Below are 15,799 nucleotides of genomic sequence, written 5' to 3'. Positions count from 1 at the left end.
AAAAACTAAGTATAAAAAAAAAAGAAATACGGCAACTAGGTTGAAAAAATAACTCATTTTAAAACATAACTTTTCATAGTTCTACAAATTAGTCGTTTAATTAAAATTAAACAACAAAACCATTACCTAAAAAAGAAACCATTACCCCTAACGGAATCAGATGAAGATATAGAATAAAGGGTGTGTATGTGGTGTGTGTGTGTGTGTGTGTGTGTGTGTGTGTGTGGTGTGTGTGTGTGTGTGTGTGTGTGTGTTGGCGTACCTGTGCTTCATGCGCTCACAACACACACACACACACACACACACACAACACACACACACACACACACACACACACACACACACACACACACACACACACACACACACACACACACACACACACACACACACACACACACATTTCCAGGGCTTACAAACACACTCTGCCGTCACAATGTGTGGTTAAGCAAAAGTTGTGTGATGTGTGTGTGTGTGTGTGTGTGTGTGTGTGGTGTGTGTGTGGTGTGTGGTGTGGGTGTGTGTGTGTGTGTGGTGTGTGTGTGTGTGTGTGTTGGTGTGTGGTGTGTGTGTGTGTGTGTGTGTGTGATCAGTGTGTACATGCATAGTGATAATTGGTGAAACAGCCTGCGAGCAGCTGTGGGGTGAGAAAAGGTTGCGTGGTGTTTCGTGGAGAAAGCGGAGGGGAGGAGGAGGAGAGGAGGAAAGTTGGAGAGTAAGAGAAGAGGAAAGGAAGTGAAAGGAGAGAAGAGGGCGAGGTGAGGAGAGGAGAGAAAGTTTAAAAAGCTGCAAAAGTCGGAAATATTTTCAGAGCTGTAAAGTGAAATACTTCATCATCCATCATTAGGCTGTTTTTCACAGTTCTTAGCAACATCTGACATGTCCATCGATTGGCACGTGACCTTTTGCTTTTGGGATTTCCAACTTACCCCTGGGAAAATGCCCAGTCAAATCATCATTTTGTAACAGGTCTTGTACGCTATGATTTAAAGATCTCAAGCTTTAAGGAAAAACACGCATCCATCGGCCAACATTTTGAATCTGTGATTTGGTTGATGGGAATTATGAAATGTAATCCATTTGTTTTAACTAATTAATTCTGACCTCACTGAGAATCAAGGTGAAAGAGATGATATATTTTTAGGTCTGTAAAAAAGTACGTGAAAAAAAAGCGTTAATTACATACTAAAATATTTTCGACCTGGACAGAGTTTCTTAATGTTTTTAAGAAATGTCCAATAATAAATAAACATACATTTGCACAAAGCAAGCATATTTGTCCAATTCCATGTTGTTGATGAAATAGTTGAAAAACCTCCTTTTATGTATCATTTTGTATTGATACAAATGTATGAGATACATTTACAATCAACTATGGATTATCATTTGATGAATCACGATGAAATATTTAAAATCAGCCATAATTATTTTCTTTGGATATGCTTGAAAAAGGCACAAGACATATGCATTATAACTAAGTAAAAATGTCACAGATCAAACACAGAATCTGAAGAAAAAATCTGAAGATGACTTGAACGGAAATAAAACTGGGCTGGAAAACCTTCCAAGTTGCATGTAAAATGTAAATGTAACATTTAATAATATGATTACTTATATAAAAAAGCATGATATCAAATGAATCATTAACAGTAACTGGCTTCAGATCTTCCCTAACTCCATCCCTCCACCCTCCGCTCTATTCCCGGGCAAAAAAACAAAAACAACACCATCCGACATCCCAAAATAAATAATTAAGTGGTGCAGCAAAACATTGTGTGCTAAAACCCCTGTGTAGTTTGGCAATCAGCTTGCCCATGTAAAAATAAATCAAGCTGATTTTCCAAATGTTTTGTGCGTGGTGCGCTGTGGCCGCTCTTCGCAGCACAGATTGCAGGCCGATGGAGGGGCTGTGAGGAGGGCGGGGCGCTGGATATTGAACCCACTTGCACCAGCTTGTTAACACGTACACCTTAACCCCCGAGTGGCGCGGCGGGGGTGCCACCGAACGCTCGGGGCCTGCAGGGAAACCACGATGGCATATCGATGTATGGACGAGACATACTGAAGATAACAAGTACATGTATGCTATTCAGTTTGACATCAGGGCCATGTAGAGGGACTGAAGTACAACTGCATGCACACAGAGTGAAGCCCTGTCTCCACGGCTTAATTCAGACATCATGGCATCATATGACTGCCATCAAGCCCTGATAAATACTGTGGATCTGTTTTTTTATTTAAGCTAAAAGCGATGTGTTAAGAATATATTTGTGGCATGTTTTCAAGTTTTGCCCCCGGAGTACGATCAGTACCATAAATACAATCACTTACTGAGTACCAGCTGCGGTGTGGATCATCGTAAACGTGCGTCATAACTCCTTCCTGTCTCTTTCCTATACAATCAAAAATACATCTAATTACGGCTCAAATCTAATAACTACATTCCCAACACATTCACCAGAAATTGTGGTCAAGCGGCTTTTCAGTCACTGCAAAAAGTGACCTCATGTAGAGCTGAACTCTAGAGAGTTCTAAATATCAGGAGGATTCATCAACCAAGTGAGTGTCAAAGCAGAAAATAAAACTCAATAAATGCCAAGAGTGATTATCGTGGTTCAGTTGGGAGAAGGGAGAAGTTAGGTGCCAACTTCCCAGCCAATCCACTTTTGGCAGCCAGATTCCTACTCTGCTAAACCTCCTGAGAACATGCAATAGCAGCCCATACACACACACACACACACACACACATTAAAATACCACCACAACATATGCGCGGAAACATACAGAATATTCATACTTCACACTTCTTGACAACTTAAGATTGTTTTTCTATCTATGAAACACACAAAAACAGTCGCACACAGGCAGGAGACAGCTGTGACTCGGTAAACTTTGTTTTTTGGCAGCGTCTCACTGTCGACAGGTTAACACCGGTGGGTGGTAGACAATATGTAGTGTCAGGGATGGAGCAGGAGGAAAAGGGTGAGTGTGTGTGTTTTGTGTAAGAAGAAAGGTGGAGTTGGGTGGTGGCGGAGCTCTGGGGTAGAGATCCTGCAGAGTGGGGCAACAACACCCACACACACTCGCCTACAATGGGAGAGCCAGGCTGAATGCCAGGCGCCCTGTGAAGACACACACCAACTGGGCTCCACACTCAGAGGGGAAGAGACCCCCGCATCACATACACGTACAGAAACTGTAGCATAAGCCAAAGATGGAGCCACTTATAGCTCAAAGTAAATATCTCCGGAATCTCTCCCTATATCCTGCGAAAAGCCTGTAACTGACAATGCTTACACACACACCAATAAACCATTCATAATATGTAATCTTCAGGATTAGATCAGAGTTGTGTGAACAGTATAATCATATAAATAATCAAAATAAGAACTTACTCCGGATGCAGCTTTTTCCAACTACGACATGAGAAGACTCCAGTATCTTGTTTTAGGAGGAGTTGTTGGACGGACAGCGCTTTTAGAATATGTGTCTTACATACAGCCTCTTGCGTCAGGTTTAATTCTTGTGCCATTCAAGAAGAATAGCCGATAAATACGGTTTTTCTAACGGTGAAAACGAGGTTACGCCACAGCATCATGAATGCATGTAAAAGAGGAGGTACTTTCACATCAGTTAAACGGCCTAGCCGCAGGACACCACACATTGGGTTTGTTACGGAGTTTGCACGGCTGCCTTTAAACAGGAATATTCTCATTAGCCAAATACCAGTAATTAGGGATATTGTATTTTCGCTTTACTCAGGGCATCAAACCCAATGCTTTTTACACAAAGGTGTAATTGATAGATTGTCCTCAAAGTGCTAAACAATATCAGAAAATAGCAGGAACTAGTGCAAAAAGCGTGTAGTCAGACTGTTCATTTATCAAGTTTTAAAAAAGGACAAGCTCAGCTGTGACGATGCTGTAGATCGAGCTACAAAGACTACATGAGCTTTAATTCACTGACTCTAAATCAGTTTGCAGTTCACACCCAATCAGGTCGTCTTTCTGATGTCCCAGTCACCTGAATTATTGCAGAATGCATTACATGTTGATCAGATGACTTGTGGGAAACATGAATGCCGTGACTGTTTTCTGACCACCAGAAGACATTCATGCGAGTCTATAACTAGACTATATTATTTATTTTCCGCAAATTGTATAAAAAAAGTAGTCTTTTGATCAGAGAGCCGTTTGATCGGCCTTCTGATCAACTGGAACATGTTGCCTCTGCACAGACAGCAGGAGAGAAAACTGCTGATGACACAAAAACCACTGTGACAACAACAAAACTATTTCTGTGAGGATTAAACATTAGATGTGCACATGATGGACAGATTGTGAAGAAAGCTTCAATTATTTCTTATTTTTTTAAAGGGCTGCTGCTGGATCCGGCATGCAGACATGAACGTCATACAAGTTTTTCATTGAAATACGGCAAGCCTACTCTATTTGCAATCTTTATTGAGCCCTTAGCTCAAGCAATTAGACAAGATGAAGGAATAGAGGGGGTAGTGATTAAAGGCACAGAACACAAAATAGGACTATATGCTGACGACATATTGATCCACCTGACGCAGCCAGATCGTAGCCTTCCAAAACTTATGAAACTACTTGATTCATACGGCCATCTCTCGGGCTATAAGCTCAATGTAGGAAAAACCCAGGTGATGGCTATAAATTATACCCCATCCCTTCCTATTCAACAAGCATACAGACTCAGGTGGAGCGCAAAGGCAATACAATATTTAGGTGTGAATATAACAAGTGACCTAACAACACTAAATGAAGCGAACTATAAGACTTTAAATCAGGAAATCCAAAGAGATATGGAAAGATGGTCAGTTTTCACTCTAGACTTCAGCTCAAGAATAGAAATTATTAAAATGAATATACTTCCAAGAATTTTGTATATGTTACAATCTTTACCTGTAGAAACACCCCAATCACAATTCATAGAATGGGACAAAAAAATCTCAAGGTTTATTTGGGCGGGAAAGAAACCGAGGATAAAATACACAACCCTCCAAGAACCTAAAGATAAAGGAGGGATGGCTCTACCGAATCTTCAAGGATATTACTACGCAGCTCAACTCCGTTATTTAGTTAATTGGTGTGATACAACATATACTGCGAAATGGAAGGATATTGAATTAAATACAGTATCAGACTACCATATCCCAAGCATGATGGCGAACAGAACTATGTTCAAAAGGAAGGAGGAATTGCTAGACCCTATCACTAAATTCACTCTTGAAACCTGGTTTACAGTGGTTAGAAAATACAACTTGGAAAGAGAGATCAAAATTCTTAGTTGGTTGACTTATGACTCGGAGTTTAAGCCTGGAATTTTCGATAAAACATATAGACATTGGTCAGACAAGGGCATTACAGCAATCGCCACTATAATTGAGAGGGGTCAAATCAAAAGCTTTCAAAAACTTAAAGAGGAGTTCTATTTGAATAACCAGGATTTATTTAGGTATTTACAAGTAAGAGATTTCTTTGAGAAAGAAGTTAAACCACACCAGCAGCACGAAATGAACAGAGTAATTATAACATTGTGTAAAGCATACAATAGTGTCTCTTGTAAAGGGATTTCAGCACTCTACCAAGGTCTAGTCATGAACAGGAAAACTTCTACACTGTATGTTCGAGATAAATGGATGAAAGAGAGCAATATACTGTTGTCCAATGAAGACTGGTATAATATATGTACTGTACAGCAATTTACCACCAGCTCAGGGAGGTGGAAAGAGTTTTGTTGGAAAAATATAATCAGATTTTTCATTGGTCCCAGGACTAAAAGTAAATACGCACGTACTCAGGAGGCATGCTGGAGACTGTGTGGGGAGAGGAATGTTGGACATACACATGTTTTTTGGGAATGTGCGAAAATGAAGGGATACTGGGATGAAGTATGGACTTTGCTCAAGCGGATTTTGGGATATGAGGTCCCGAACACTTTTGAAGTACTTTATTTAGGAAATCTCACAAGGAGCATTGTCCAATACGGAGACCAATATCTTGTGCCTATACTGATAGCATCAACGAAAAAAGCAATCACCAGGAAATGGCTGCAGGAGGAACCCCCTGCAGCCAATGATTGGTTGGAAGTTGTTGGAGAAATAATCCATATGGAAAGACTCACCCATAGGCTCAGAATGAAACTACCAGAATTTGAAAAGAAACTGTTCAAGTGGACTGCCTACAAGACCCTGCACTAAGCCACAGCGAACCCTGACCTTAGTTACATTATGTATAGATAATTCTTTGATCTCTGATACTACTTTTGTTTGTTTTGTTTGTATTGTTTTTCCTGAAATAATAAAAACTAAGTATAAAAAAAAAGAAATACGGCAACTAGGTTGAAAAAATAACTCATTTTAAAACATAACTTTTCATAGTTCTACAAATTAGTCGTTTAATTAAAATTAAACAACAAAACCATTACCTAAAAAAGAAACCATTACCCCTAACGGAATCAGATGAAGATATAGAATAAAGGGTGTGTGTGTGTGTGTGTGTGTGTGTGTGTGTGTGTGTGTGTGTGTGTGTGTGTGTGTGTGTGTGTGTGTGTGTGTGTGTTGGCGTACCTGTGCTTCATGCGCTGGTGCATGCGGCCGTGCTGCACACACTGATCCTCCAGACCGGCGCAGCGAGCTCTCAGACTCTTTACGGACTCCTCGAGGTGTTGCTTCTCCAGGGCCAGCTGCTCCAGATCCCCTCTGCACACACAAGGACAAGCATCAAGACACAATATAGAGAAATTATGTAAATGCAATAAAACAGATATAATAATAAATAACAAAACAATCAGCCACGATAAGTCTAAACAGGTTAGTCCCTTGTCTCCTCAGACCTTTACAATCTTAAGATCTGTCGTTACTTGTTCTTAACACCATTTATTTTCCCAATTACACTTTCGCGGCCCAATACAACAGTTCTGCAAAGCTATCCGACCAATTCAAGTTGGTTTCTCAGCTGCCTTTGTTTTTCGTTTGGAGTCTTTGATGATTTGTTTGTAAAACTCCGTCAGATACTCAAACTGGTTTCAGCTCTACCAGTGCCTGCGTTGTACGAACTGCCGGTCGCACAAGCCATGCCGGCATGCAGGGTGCCGCCTCACGAGAATTAACAGTGCTTACGTTCATGGTCACGAGTTGCAAATGGATACCTTCAGTCTACCATTCATCACACACAGGAGCACGATCTGATAACGCTCAGAGTCAGACTAACAACTGAACACCATGTCAGCAGTGTCCTCCTCTTGCTGTCTCTTGTTGTAACCTCTCCTAGCCGAGTGGGGCCGTCCAGCAGGACTTTAACCGCTACACTGGGCTTGGACTCCAGGAGCTCAAACAGCCTGAGGCATAACACACACCAACACCACACTGCTGCTAAACTACAGAACACACACATACAGCAGAAGTAGGCTATGAGCCTTCATGCCAGTGTGTCAGCATGTATGCAAGTTCCTATCGTAAAAAACACATTCAAGGTGGCAGTTATTACTGTGTGCTTGTTTGTGTATTTAGTATTGATGTCCACTCATAACAAATACACAGGGTTCTCAGGACAGTGCGGTCTGGCAGGGCCAGATTGGGAGCTGTCATGTGACTAATGTGCAGCACAGCTCCAACAGCTGACAGGACACTGGGCCCAGGGTCACTCTCACACACACACAGACACACACCCGAGTACATGAACACACACACAGGCAGCCCAGATGGAGAGCTGTGCAGGCCTGCTGTGACTACTGTAGCATCAGGTTAACAAGAAAACAGGTCAGACTGCAGAGCAGTGTGTAACATGTTGACATGCTCTGTCCAAGCAGCCTGCGTAGATGATGCCTCGTGAAATGATGACACGGATGTCCAACAGAAGCGAGGGATAAACAGCCGAGCGCGTGAATAATTAACGGGGAAATACAGGCTTAATCAAAACAATGACCAAACGCAGATTTTGATTACCCTGTGAAGTAGCGTGGGATCATAAGATAGATAAGATAAAGCTTTATTGTCTCCCTTAGGAGACATTTGTCTTGGGCATCGAGATAATACACATAACACTTTCAGGTCAATCAGTCATAGATACAGAACAGAGATCACATATCACATGGCGAAGAAATAAACAAGAAACATACAGGTACAGCACTTTCCCTTTTGCACATACATAATCAAATTGCACTTTCCCTATTGCACCTATGCATTGCACATATCCCTATTGTGTCAAAACCTATTTACACATAATACACTTCCCCTATTTAACCTTCTCGATTGCAAACTACACTGTAAACATTGCACCTCCCAACAACTCCTAACACAGCATAAACATGGGAGATGTTGTCTCAGTACACACATTCAGCTTCCACAGGTTTCTTAATTGTTCCCGTGGCTTTTACCAGAAGCTGAATCATCTGCAGGTCTCCTCCTCTTCCAAAGTAACCGAACGGACCAGTCACATCTGAATAACGTTTGCTCACTTGTTAAACAGATGTCCATTGAAAAGATATTCTAATGAGTCCAAATATGTAGTTAAAAATGAGAAAGATCCAAAAAGTGTTTCAGAAAGATTTGTCTTAAAACTCGGTTAAAAGTCAATGGACTGTTGTTTAAAATTGATTGATCGTGGCTGTGGTCCTGGATCATAGGTCCTGGATGGATATCCTCGTGGATTCATCTTCCTATTATACACACATGCATTTCCAAACATTTGGACTACCTATGTTGCAAATGTATTATCTTTTCAATTTACACACGGCATCTATTGCACGTCTGTCCGTCCTGGGAGAGGGATCCCTCCTCTGTTGCTCTCCCTGAGGTTTCTCCCATTTTTCCCTTTAAACTGGGTTTTCTTTGGAAGTTTTTCCTTGTACGATGTGAGGGTCTAAGGACAGAGGGTGTCGTATTGTCATACTGATATTCTGTACACACTGTGAAGACCACTGAGACAAATGTATCATTTGTGATATTGGGCTATATAAATAAACATTGATTGATTGATTGATTGATTGATAGGAATTGCAGATGTATCCAGGTTAGTTGTTAAAACATTGGGGAAGTACACACACAACAACAGAATATATAACATGGCTCAAGTCCTTTTCGAAATGAAATGTTGCGTATCCATTTGAATAAAACGTGAGTAAATGGACGTTCAAACAAAGAGGAAACGGCCCGAAAGACAAAATACTGACCGGCTGTTTTCTGTCAGCTCTTCCAGTTTGACTCCCAGCGAGTAGCACTCGTCCTTCAGCTTCCTGATCAGGGAATTCTGGGAACTCAGCAGCCCATCCAGTTCTCCAACTGCAATGGATCATGGGAAAGTTGTTGGTTATTGTGAGGTCAACTATAGTGGGTGACTTTGAGTAGCTGTCAGAGATCCTGGCCGCACAGACACTTCATTTACACACTTTTACTTCACAGTCCACACGCTCAATCGAAAGTCCACGGGAACAAATGAATGTTACCTGACTAGCATGAGACCCATTTTGAGTCAATGCAAGGTTTTCTGATGCTGTGCATTGAATGCAAAGTGAACACACTAAAAAAACACAATTAAATAATGCTTTGAAAGGGTTGTGTTGAAAGGTGCTATTTAAATAAACTTGCCTTGCCTTTAAAATGATATGCGTATTTTATAGAAAAAACTATTCAAAAAAAGGTCAAAAAGCTTCTTTCTTTCAAATTCACAGATCAAACAAGCTTAGTGAACAACAAGCGCAAGCTAAACGTACGTCAATTAAAAATGGATGGAATACGAAAATTGGATTTCCTTAGAATTTATTTATTTTCATTTAAGTTAATTTTTTTTTTTTTTAAGAAGAAAAATACATTGTGGATCTAATCAGTAATGCTGGTATGATTCAATACACCTACCTGATGTACTGTATAATAATAAAAGTTAGTAAAAACACAACTCAAAGGATAGCTAATTATCGCCAACAATACATTTCGAGCAAACAGCCAGAGGAGAACATCGACACTACGGACAAAACTGTAGTGTAACAAACACTGCAGCAAAAGTGAGATACATATGTCTCTTTGAATGTATTCCCAAAAAGGCTTTGGTCGACATTTACATTCAAATCAAAACAACAGGCGGACAGAGCACAAACACAGAGAACAGAGGATGGGAAAATAAAGAGTTTAGTGAGAAGGGTAAAATGAGATGGAGAAAGAGAGGGGAATTGTTGTTTGAAAGCGCTTTCTTTCTCCTTTCCACCCTTCCTGCCACGTCCTCATCCGCTCACGGGGGCCTCTTTCTGAACAATCCAACACTGGGCTTTCATCATCCCTTTGAAATGATCCACGTTCAGCTCTCCAACATATGTCTGCTCTGTTAAAAATAACAATGGCTGCCGTTTGGATTGAGGGAACGGTCCACCTGCTCCTGCATTCTGTTACAGTCAACCCAAACCAAAAACACCAAGGACTCGCAGTCTTTGAAAAGTAGCTCACACTTGTGAAGAGTTGCTTTTTTGCATACAGGAGAAAATAATCAGGGTGGGGGTAAGGAAAAGGAAGCGGGGGGGAAAAGTAGTGGAAGAGCCATGATGAGAAATTCCTACGTTTTGACTTTAGACCTGAAGGCTGAAATGTGACTACGCTAAACGTCTTAACATAAATGCTATTAAACAGTATTATAAAAAGGAAGAAATTACGACTAGGCGGCCGATTTCTTCTGATGTTTCACGTAATATTATTAACTTTGGCTGCACACGACCCCGCTGACCTGTCCCAGCTCTGTCCCCAGATGCCACAGAAGATGCTTGCAGGGCAGAAATTGGACGCCGCAGAGCGTGAAACTAAACGACTCAAACTCGGACACACACACACACACACACACACACACACACACACACACACACACACACACACACACACACACACACACACACACACACACACACACACACACACACACACACACACACACACACACACACACACACACACACACACACACACACACCACACACACACACACACACACACACACACACACACACACACACACACACACACACACACGTACAGTACACTCAACAAAGTTTGGTCAGTGCTGGAAAAGTTGCATGAAGAATGCTAATTAGCTGAACAGGCTTTGAATGCGTCTGTCCATGCGTAGGCCAAAAAGAACCCTGGGACACAGAAACACAGCAGAACTGGCACTGGAAACAATCAGAGAGAAAAATGAGGCGGGGAGGGAGGGAGGGAGGGAGAGAAACAAATATCATCTAGAGGCTGCTCTGTACACATTTATGAAAAAAAGACACAGAAAAAAGGTGGGAAGGAGTGAAGAAGAAGGGAAAGGGGGGGGGGGATGCATGGAAGGACAAACGGACGGACAGAGAGGCGGGATTTGGAGAGCGGGAAAGCTAATTATCCAGCTCGTCTGTTGGGCAGCACGGGGAGAGGAAGAGATGCGAGCGACTAAAAGGACGTCCACCCCTCCGTCCACAGTGTCCTGCTGTGCTCTGATGTCAGCTCTCTTTAGACAACATGTGTGCTGCCGACATGCGCCAGAAACAAACCCTTTGTTTACCCCCCCCCCCACCTCCCCTCCTCCCCTCCTCCATCTATTCCTCCCTCTGTACCCTCCATCTTTGTTCTGCGTACCAGCGGGCTCCTTTGGTTGTTGAAGGGAACCACAGGTAAATAAAAAGACAGGGGCAGGGGAGGGAGGGGTTGAGGGTGGGTGGTGGGTGTGAGGGGATCCAGATGGTGCAACAGATGTGCGAGCAGCAGCAGGCAGACAGACAGGGAGCGCTGGGTCTCTCCGCGCTGCTCCCATCACCTCTGCTGCTCTCTCGTCTCCTCTTACGGCTTCTGGTTTGCCCTTTTGAGGTCACTTCACTTCCTGTCCGTCCCCTCCCACTCCGGACATGTGTGTCGGGGAGCAGGGGGGGGGGGGCACAGTAAAAGAGAAAAGCATCCTTTAACTGGAAGACGCAGGTTCAAAACCCTCCCTGCTGAAGTGTCCTTGAGGAAGAGGCTGAACCCGGTCTGTATCGGACCCTGATTAACTCTCCCCAGTGTGCTCCATCATATTTAGATCTGCTTTGTTTTGCCCCCCCCCCCACCCCACCCCACCCCACCCCCTAATATGCATGTTTACCGCACTGACAGAGGAGAGTTTATATTTTGCGAGCGTGCGTGCGTGTGCGTGTGCGTGTGTGTGTGTGTGTGTGTACGTGCGTGCGTGTGTGTGTGTGTGTGTGTGTGTGTGTGTGGCCTGGTTACTGAACAACATTTAATGCAGCTCTTTGGGGAGTCGGACCACCAACGTCTGCCTGATCCAATACAGCAGCCAGACCTGATCTCCTGCCATTCTAGCTTGAATGCCAAAGCATAGCAGAGACAGGAAGGTAATATGTTCGGTTCAGTTTGTGGTTGGCGTGCATGGCTTTCAGCAGGATGAAGGAGAAACTAATGGCCCAACTTGGTAAAAGGTTTTAGCGCGGGCCAAGGATAACATTAACATTCTGAGCAGATCCGATTGCCCTTCTGATTTTAAATGAAACTTAAGGCTGCTGGCAAAATAATTATTATAGGGGTCATTTTATGCTTTTTGTGGTTTTCTCTTTCCTGTAGTGTGTTGTCGGTTGTTGTCCATGTAAACTGTCTGCAAAGGATGACATCCCAAAGTTCCCTACAGAGGGAGGTTCTCTCCCACAAACTGAAACACCTCGATTGTAGTTTTGTTATGTCATATAGTGACATCACTAGGTAACAATCACCCTTCTATTGGCTAGCTCCAACACATTGTACGTGATAGGCTGAGCGGCGGGACAACTCTGAGCGGTTCACCAATCAGAACAGAGCCGGCCAGCTAACCGATCAGAGCAGATTGGGCTCTGGTTTCAGACAGAGGGTGAAAAGAGGTGCTGCTGTATGAGAGAAATAAAGAGCTTTTTGAACATCAAAGCAAGGAGACATGTCCCAGGAGAGACGCTGCACACTGATATGAACCTGAACATCAGCAAAATAAGGCCACTTATAGACGGACTGGCCTTAACGGTTCAAGGGAACATTTGAACTGTGACACATTCAAAACATGATGCAAGAGATTGGAGTGGACACCCATCAACAGCTAATACACCTGACTCTAAACTGAATTGAACTTTTAATATAGTATATTTTAATATTGTTTTAATAGTGCCTGCTTATCTGTATTATTGTGTTGCATTGTTGGAGAAGCCTGTGACCTAAGATTTTCAACGACATAATTACTTAATGAGAACCTTGAACCTTGAATTGGGGGAAAGGAAAGGCAGGTTTTTTGTTGTATAGCCAACAAGACACTTAACTATATTTAAAAACAGTCACAGAGGTGTGAAGCCGTCTAAGTGGAAGCACTGACCTCTCTGCTGGTGTTCCGCCTCCGTTTGCTCCAGCAGCACAGACAGCTCTCTCTCTCTGTCCCGCGCTTTAAGAGTTGTAGACGCCAGTTCTTCTTCGTGAGCCCGCTCTGCACTCTCTCTGTGCTGCCTGGGGGAAAAGAAACGGGGTGTGAAAGAAACATTTAAACCCAAACTTTTAGAAAATAATAAAAAGATCCTCAAACAATTCATATTATTTATATATAAATGTGCCTCAGGCGGCTCGACAGCATGTCACACCCCGTGTTCTTAGACCCTTGAAACAGATAAAGAAAAAACGCCCCTACAATTGTTTGATAAAAATGCACAGGTTAGAAAAAAGCATGTTTTTTTATATGTACAGTTTCATCACATAACTTCCACCGACTGTGTGTGTAGAACAAGTTGGACCAAACGGAGACACTACATGATGTTCTTTGCTTGAGATGATTGATAACTCGTCTCCTGCTTGTGGTGGAGAACGTGCACGTTTGAGGTGTTTTGAGTTTGGTTTGTTTTCTATGACTACAATGTTGAATTGTTTTAATCAAAAGCGATTAACTACACAATCAAAATTGCAGAGCTGAAAGCAGTACATTTTATAATTGCTCTCAAACTAAGCAAGACACTGATGTGAAACACCCAACGTCATCACGGGTTATTACCGAATGATCAGACGAAGGCCTTTTGTTTGATCGAGGATTAAAACAATGAATCAGGCAAAGTCAGCAACCTCTCAAAATATATCGCTTAGGATTAGCGGATGAATCACTGCATTCCTACTACATTCCACCACACTTGATTGTGAAGGATATCAATAACGTGAAAAGAGAAAGACTGACAGGTGAACACAGAGGTGAGAGGGAAAGCAGGACGAGAGCACACACCGTAAAAACAAGAGGATGAAATAAAGGACGGAGAGGAAAATGACAGAAAACCATTGGGGGGTAGAAGGGTAAAAGTGTCAGGCCACTGTCGGCTTTAAGACCCCTGAGTGATACTGCAGCTGTCTACAAAACACATGCACACACACACATACACACACCGACACACACACCGACACACACACACACACACACACACACACACACACACCGACACACACACCGACACACGAGTACAGACTCTTTTGTCGTGTTGAAAAAAGATTGTTCTGCTCTGTGATTTAAGCTGATTGCCACAGAACTTGCATCCAAATCATTCAGTTTCGAGCCATATTAATTACCAATAAAATGCAAACGCTACGCAAAATAACATCAGTCCATCAATCGGAGTCTGTAGTTATGAAGAGGTCAACACATTGGTGCCAATCAGATCGCTTTGATCTCCACTGTTCTTGGTCTAAATATCTAAATGTGCAGGTAAGAGGCAAGTTGAGGTGTTCGTGCCTGCACTTCACTCCAGTTAGCACCAAACTTTCTAACTCGGCTAAGTGTACCCAAACAGCAGAGGAACAGACAAAGACATTTTTTTACAAAGACAGGGAAAAAAAACGAACAAATAAACAGAACTCTTCCTGAAGTCCAAAGGCGCTAATGAAGAGAGAATTCTCCAGTTTAAGTGAAAACTTTTCTCCCCTACAGCGCTTGGCCTGCATCTCTAAAGTGACCGCGTCTGTCTGTTCCTTCGTGTGTGTGTGTGTTCTCCTGCTGTCCTGCTGTCTGGGGTGTGAAAGCGGGTGGCGGGTGTGCAGGGGACACAAGGAGAGTGTGTGTGTCTGTACTCGTATGAGTGTGTGCGTGTGTGTGTGTGAGAGTGAATGAACCCCCGCTGGGCTTGAACAGCAGCCTGAGCCACCAAAGCGCACACCAGGGCTCAGCGGGAGATGGCGGGCAGGCGTTGCCAGCCATTTGGTCCTGCAAGAGGTTCCAGGGGGCCGTGTGTATTTGCGTATGCCCGTGTGTGTGTGTTTGTGTGCGATTGGGGGTGGTGGGTGTGGGGGGTACTCACACCAGACCTGTTTACCCACCAATTAGCATCAGACAGACCGCCAGAAAGTTCCAGCAGTCAGCAATAGAGAGGTGGTGAGGAAGAGGAGAGCGATGAAAAACAGACAGAGAACTACACATTTGGCATCTGTTTGGTTTTAGCTGATAAACTGAACAAACATTTAACAAGTACATCTTAGTAAAGTTGTACAAAACTGAGTTGAACAACAGACTCTCTGGACTTTATTTCTAGATGGGAGTGGGAGAACCTTGAGGAGCATTTTCTGATTCTAAGTTTGGGTTCAATAAGTTAGGATTGAGGAGTTTACATTTCTGTGACAAGGGTCTAAAAGCTTCACCCAGAGCCAAATGAAAGTGGACAGTCCGGCTAGTTTATGAAGTTATTTCCCCTGCGCCATTTTCTATTCCCAAACAAATTCAAGGCGTATACTTGCAAAGCGCTTTCACAAAATGGCTGCTGGTGAACACTGTCAAATTAAAGCATA

The 15,799-nt window shown here is 42.8% G+C and overlaps 1 protein-coding gene across 3 annotated transcripts in view; it reads right to left on the bottom strand.

Annotated features, from left to right (window-relative positions):
• The window catches only part of sdccag8 (SHH signaling and ciliogenesis regulator sdccag8), a 62,068-nt gene that overhangs the window by 23,191 nt on the left and 23,078 nt on the right, over positions 1–15,799 (bottom strand). For 2 of the 3 annotated variants that reach the window (XM_034100470.2, XM_034100471.2), the window contains 3 exons: positions 13,368–13,495; positions 9,199–9,307; positions 6,596–6,727 (listed from right to left, as the gene is read on the bottom strand). In XM_034100470.2, the coding sequence (XP_033956361.1) occupies positions 6,596–6,727; positions 9,199–9,307; positions 13,368–13,495 (369 nt within the window). Of the gene's footprint in view, positions 1–6,595; positions 6,728–9,198; positions 9,308–13,367; positions 13,496–15,799 lie in introns of those variants that run through there. The other variant, XM_034100472.1, reaches the window with a different exon arrangement.

The sequence above is a fragment of the Pseudochaenichthys georgianus genome, chromosome 15 (assembly GCF_902827115.2).
Source record: "Pseudochaenichthys georgianus chromosome 15, fPseGeo1.2, whole genome shotgun sequence".
NCBI classification, from domain to species: domain Eukaryota; kingdom Metazoa; phylum Chordata; class Actinopteri; order Perciformes; family Channichthyidae; genus Pseudochaenichthys; species Pseudochaenichthys georgianus.
The sequence above is the reverse complement of the archived record's forward strand: the minus strand, read 5'-3'. Positions and strand labels throughout refer to the sequence as shown.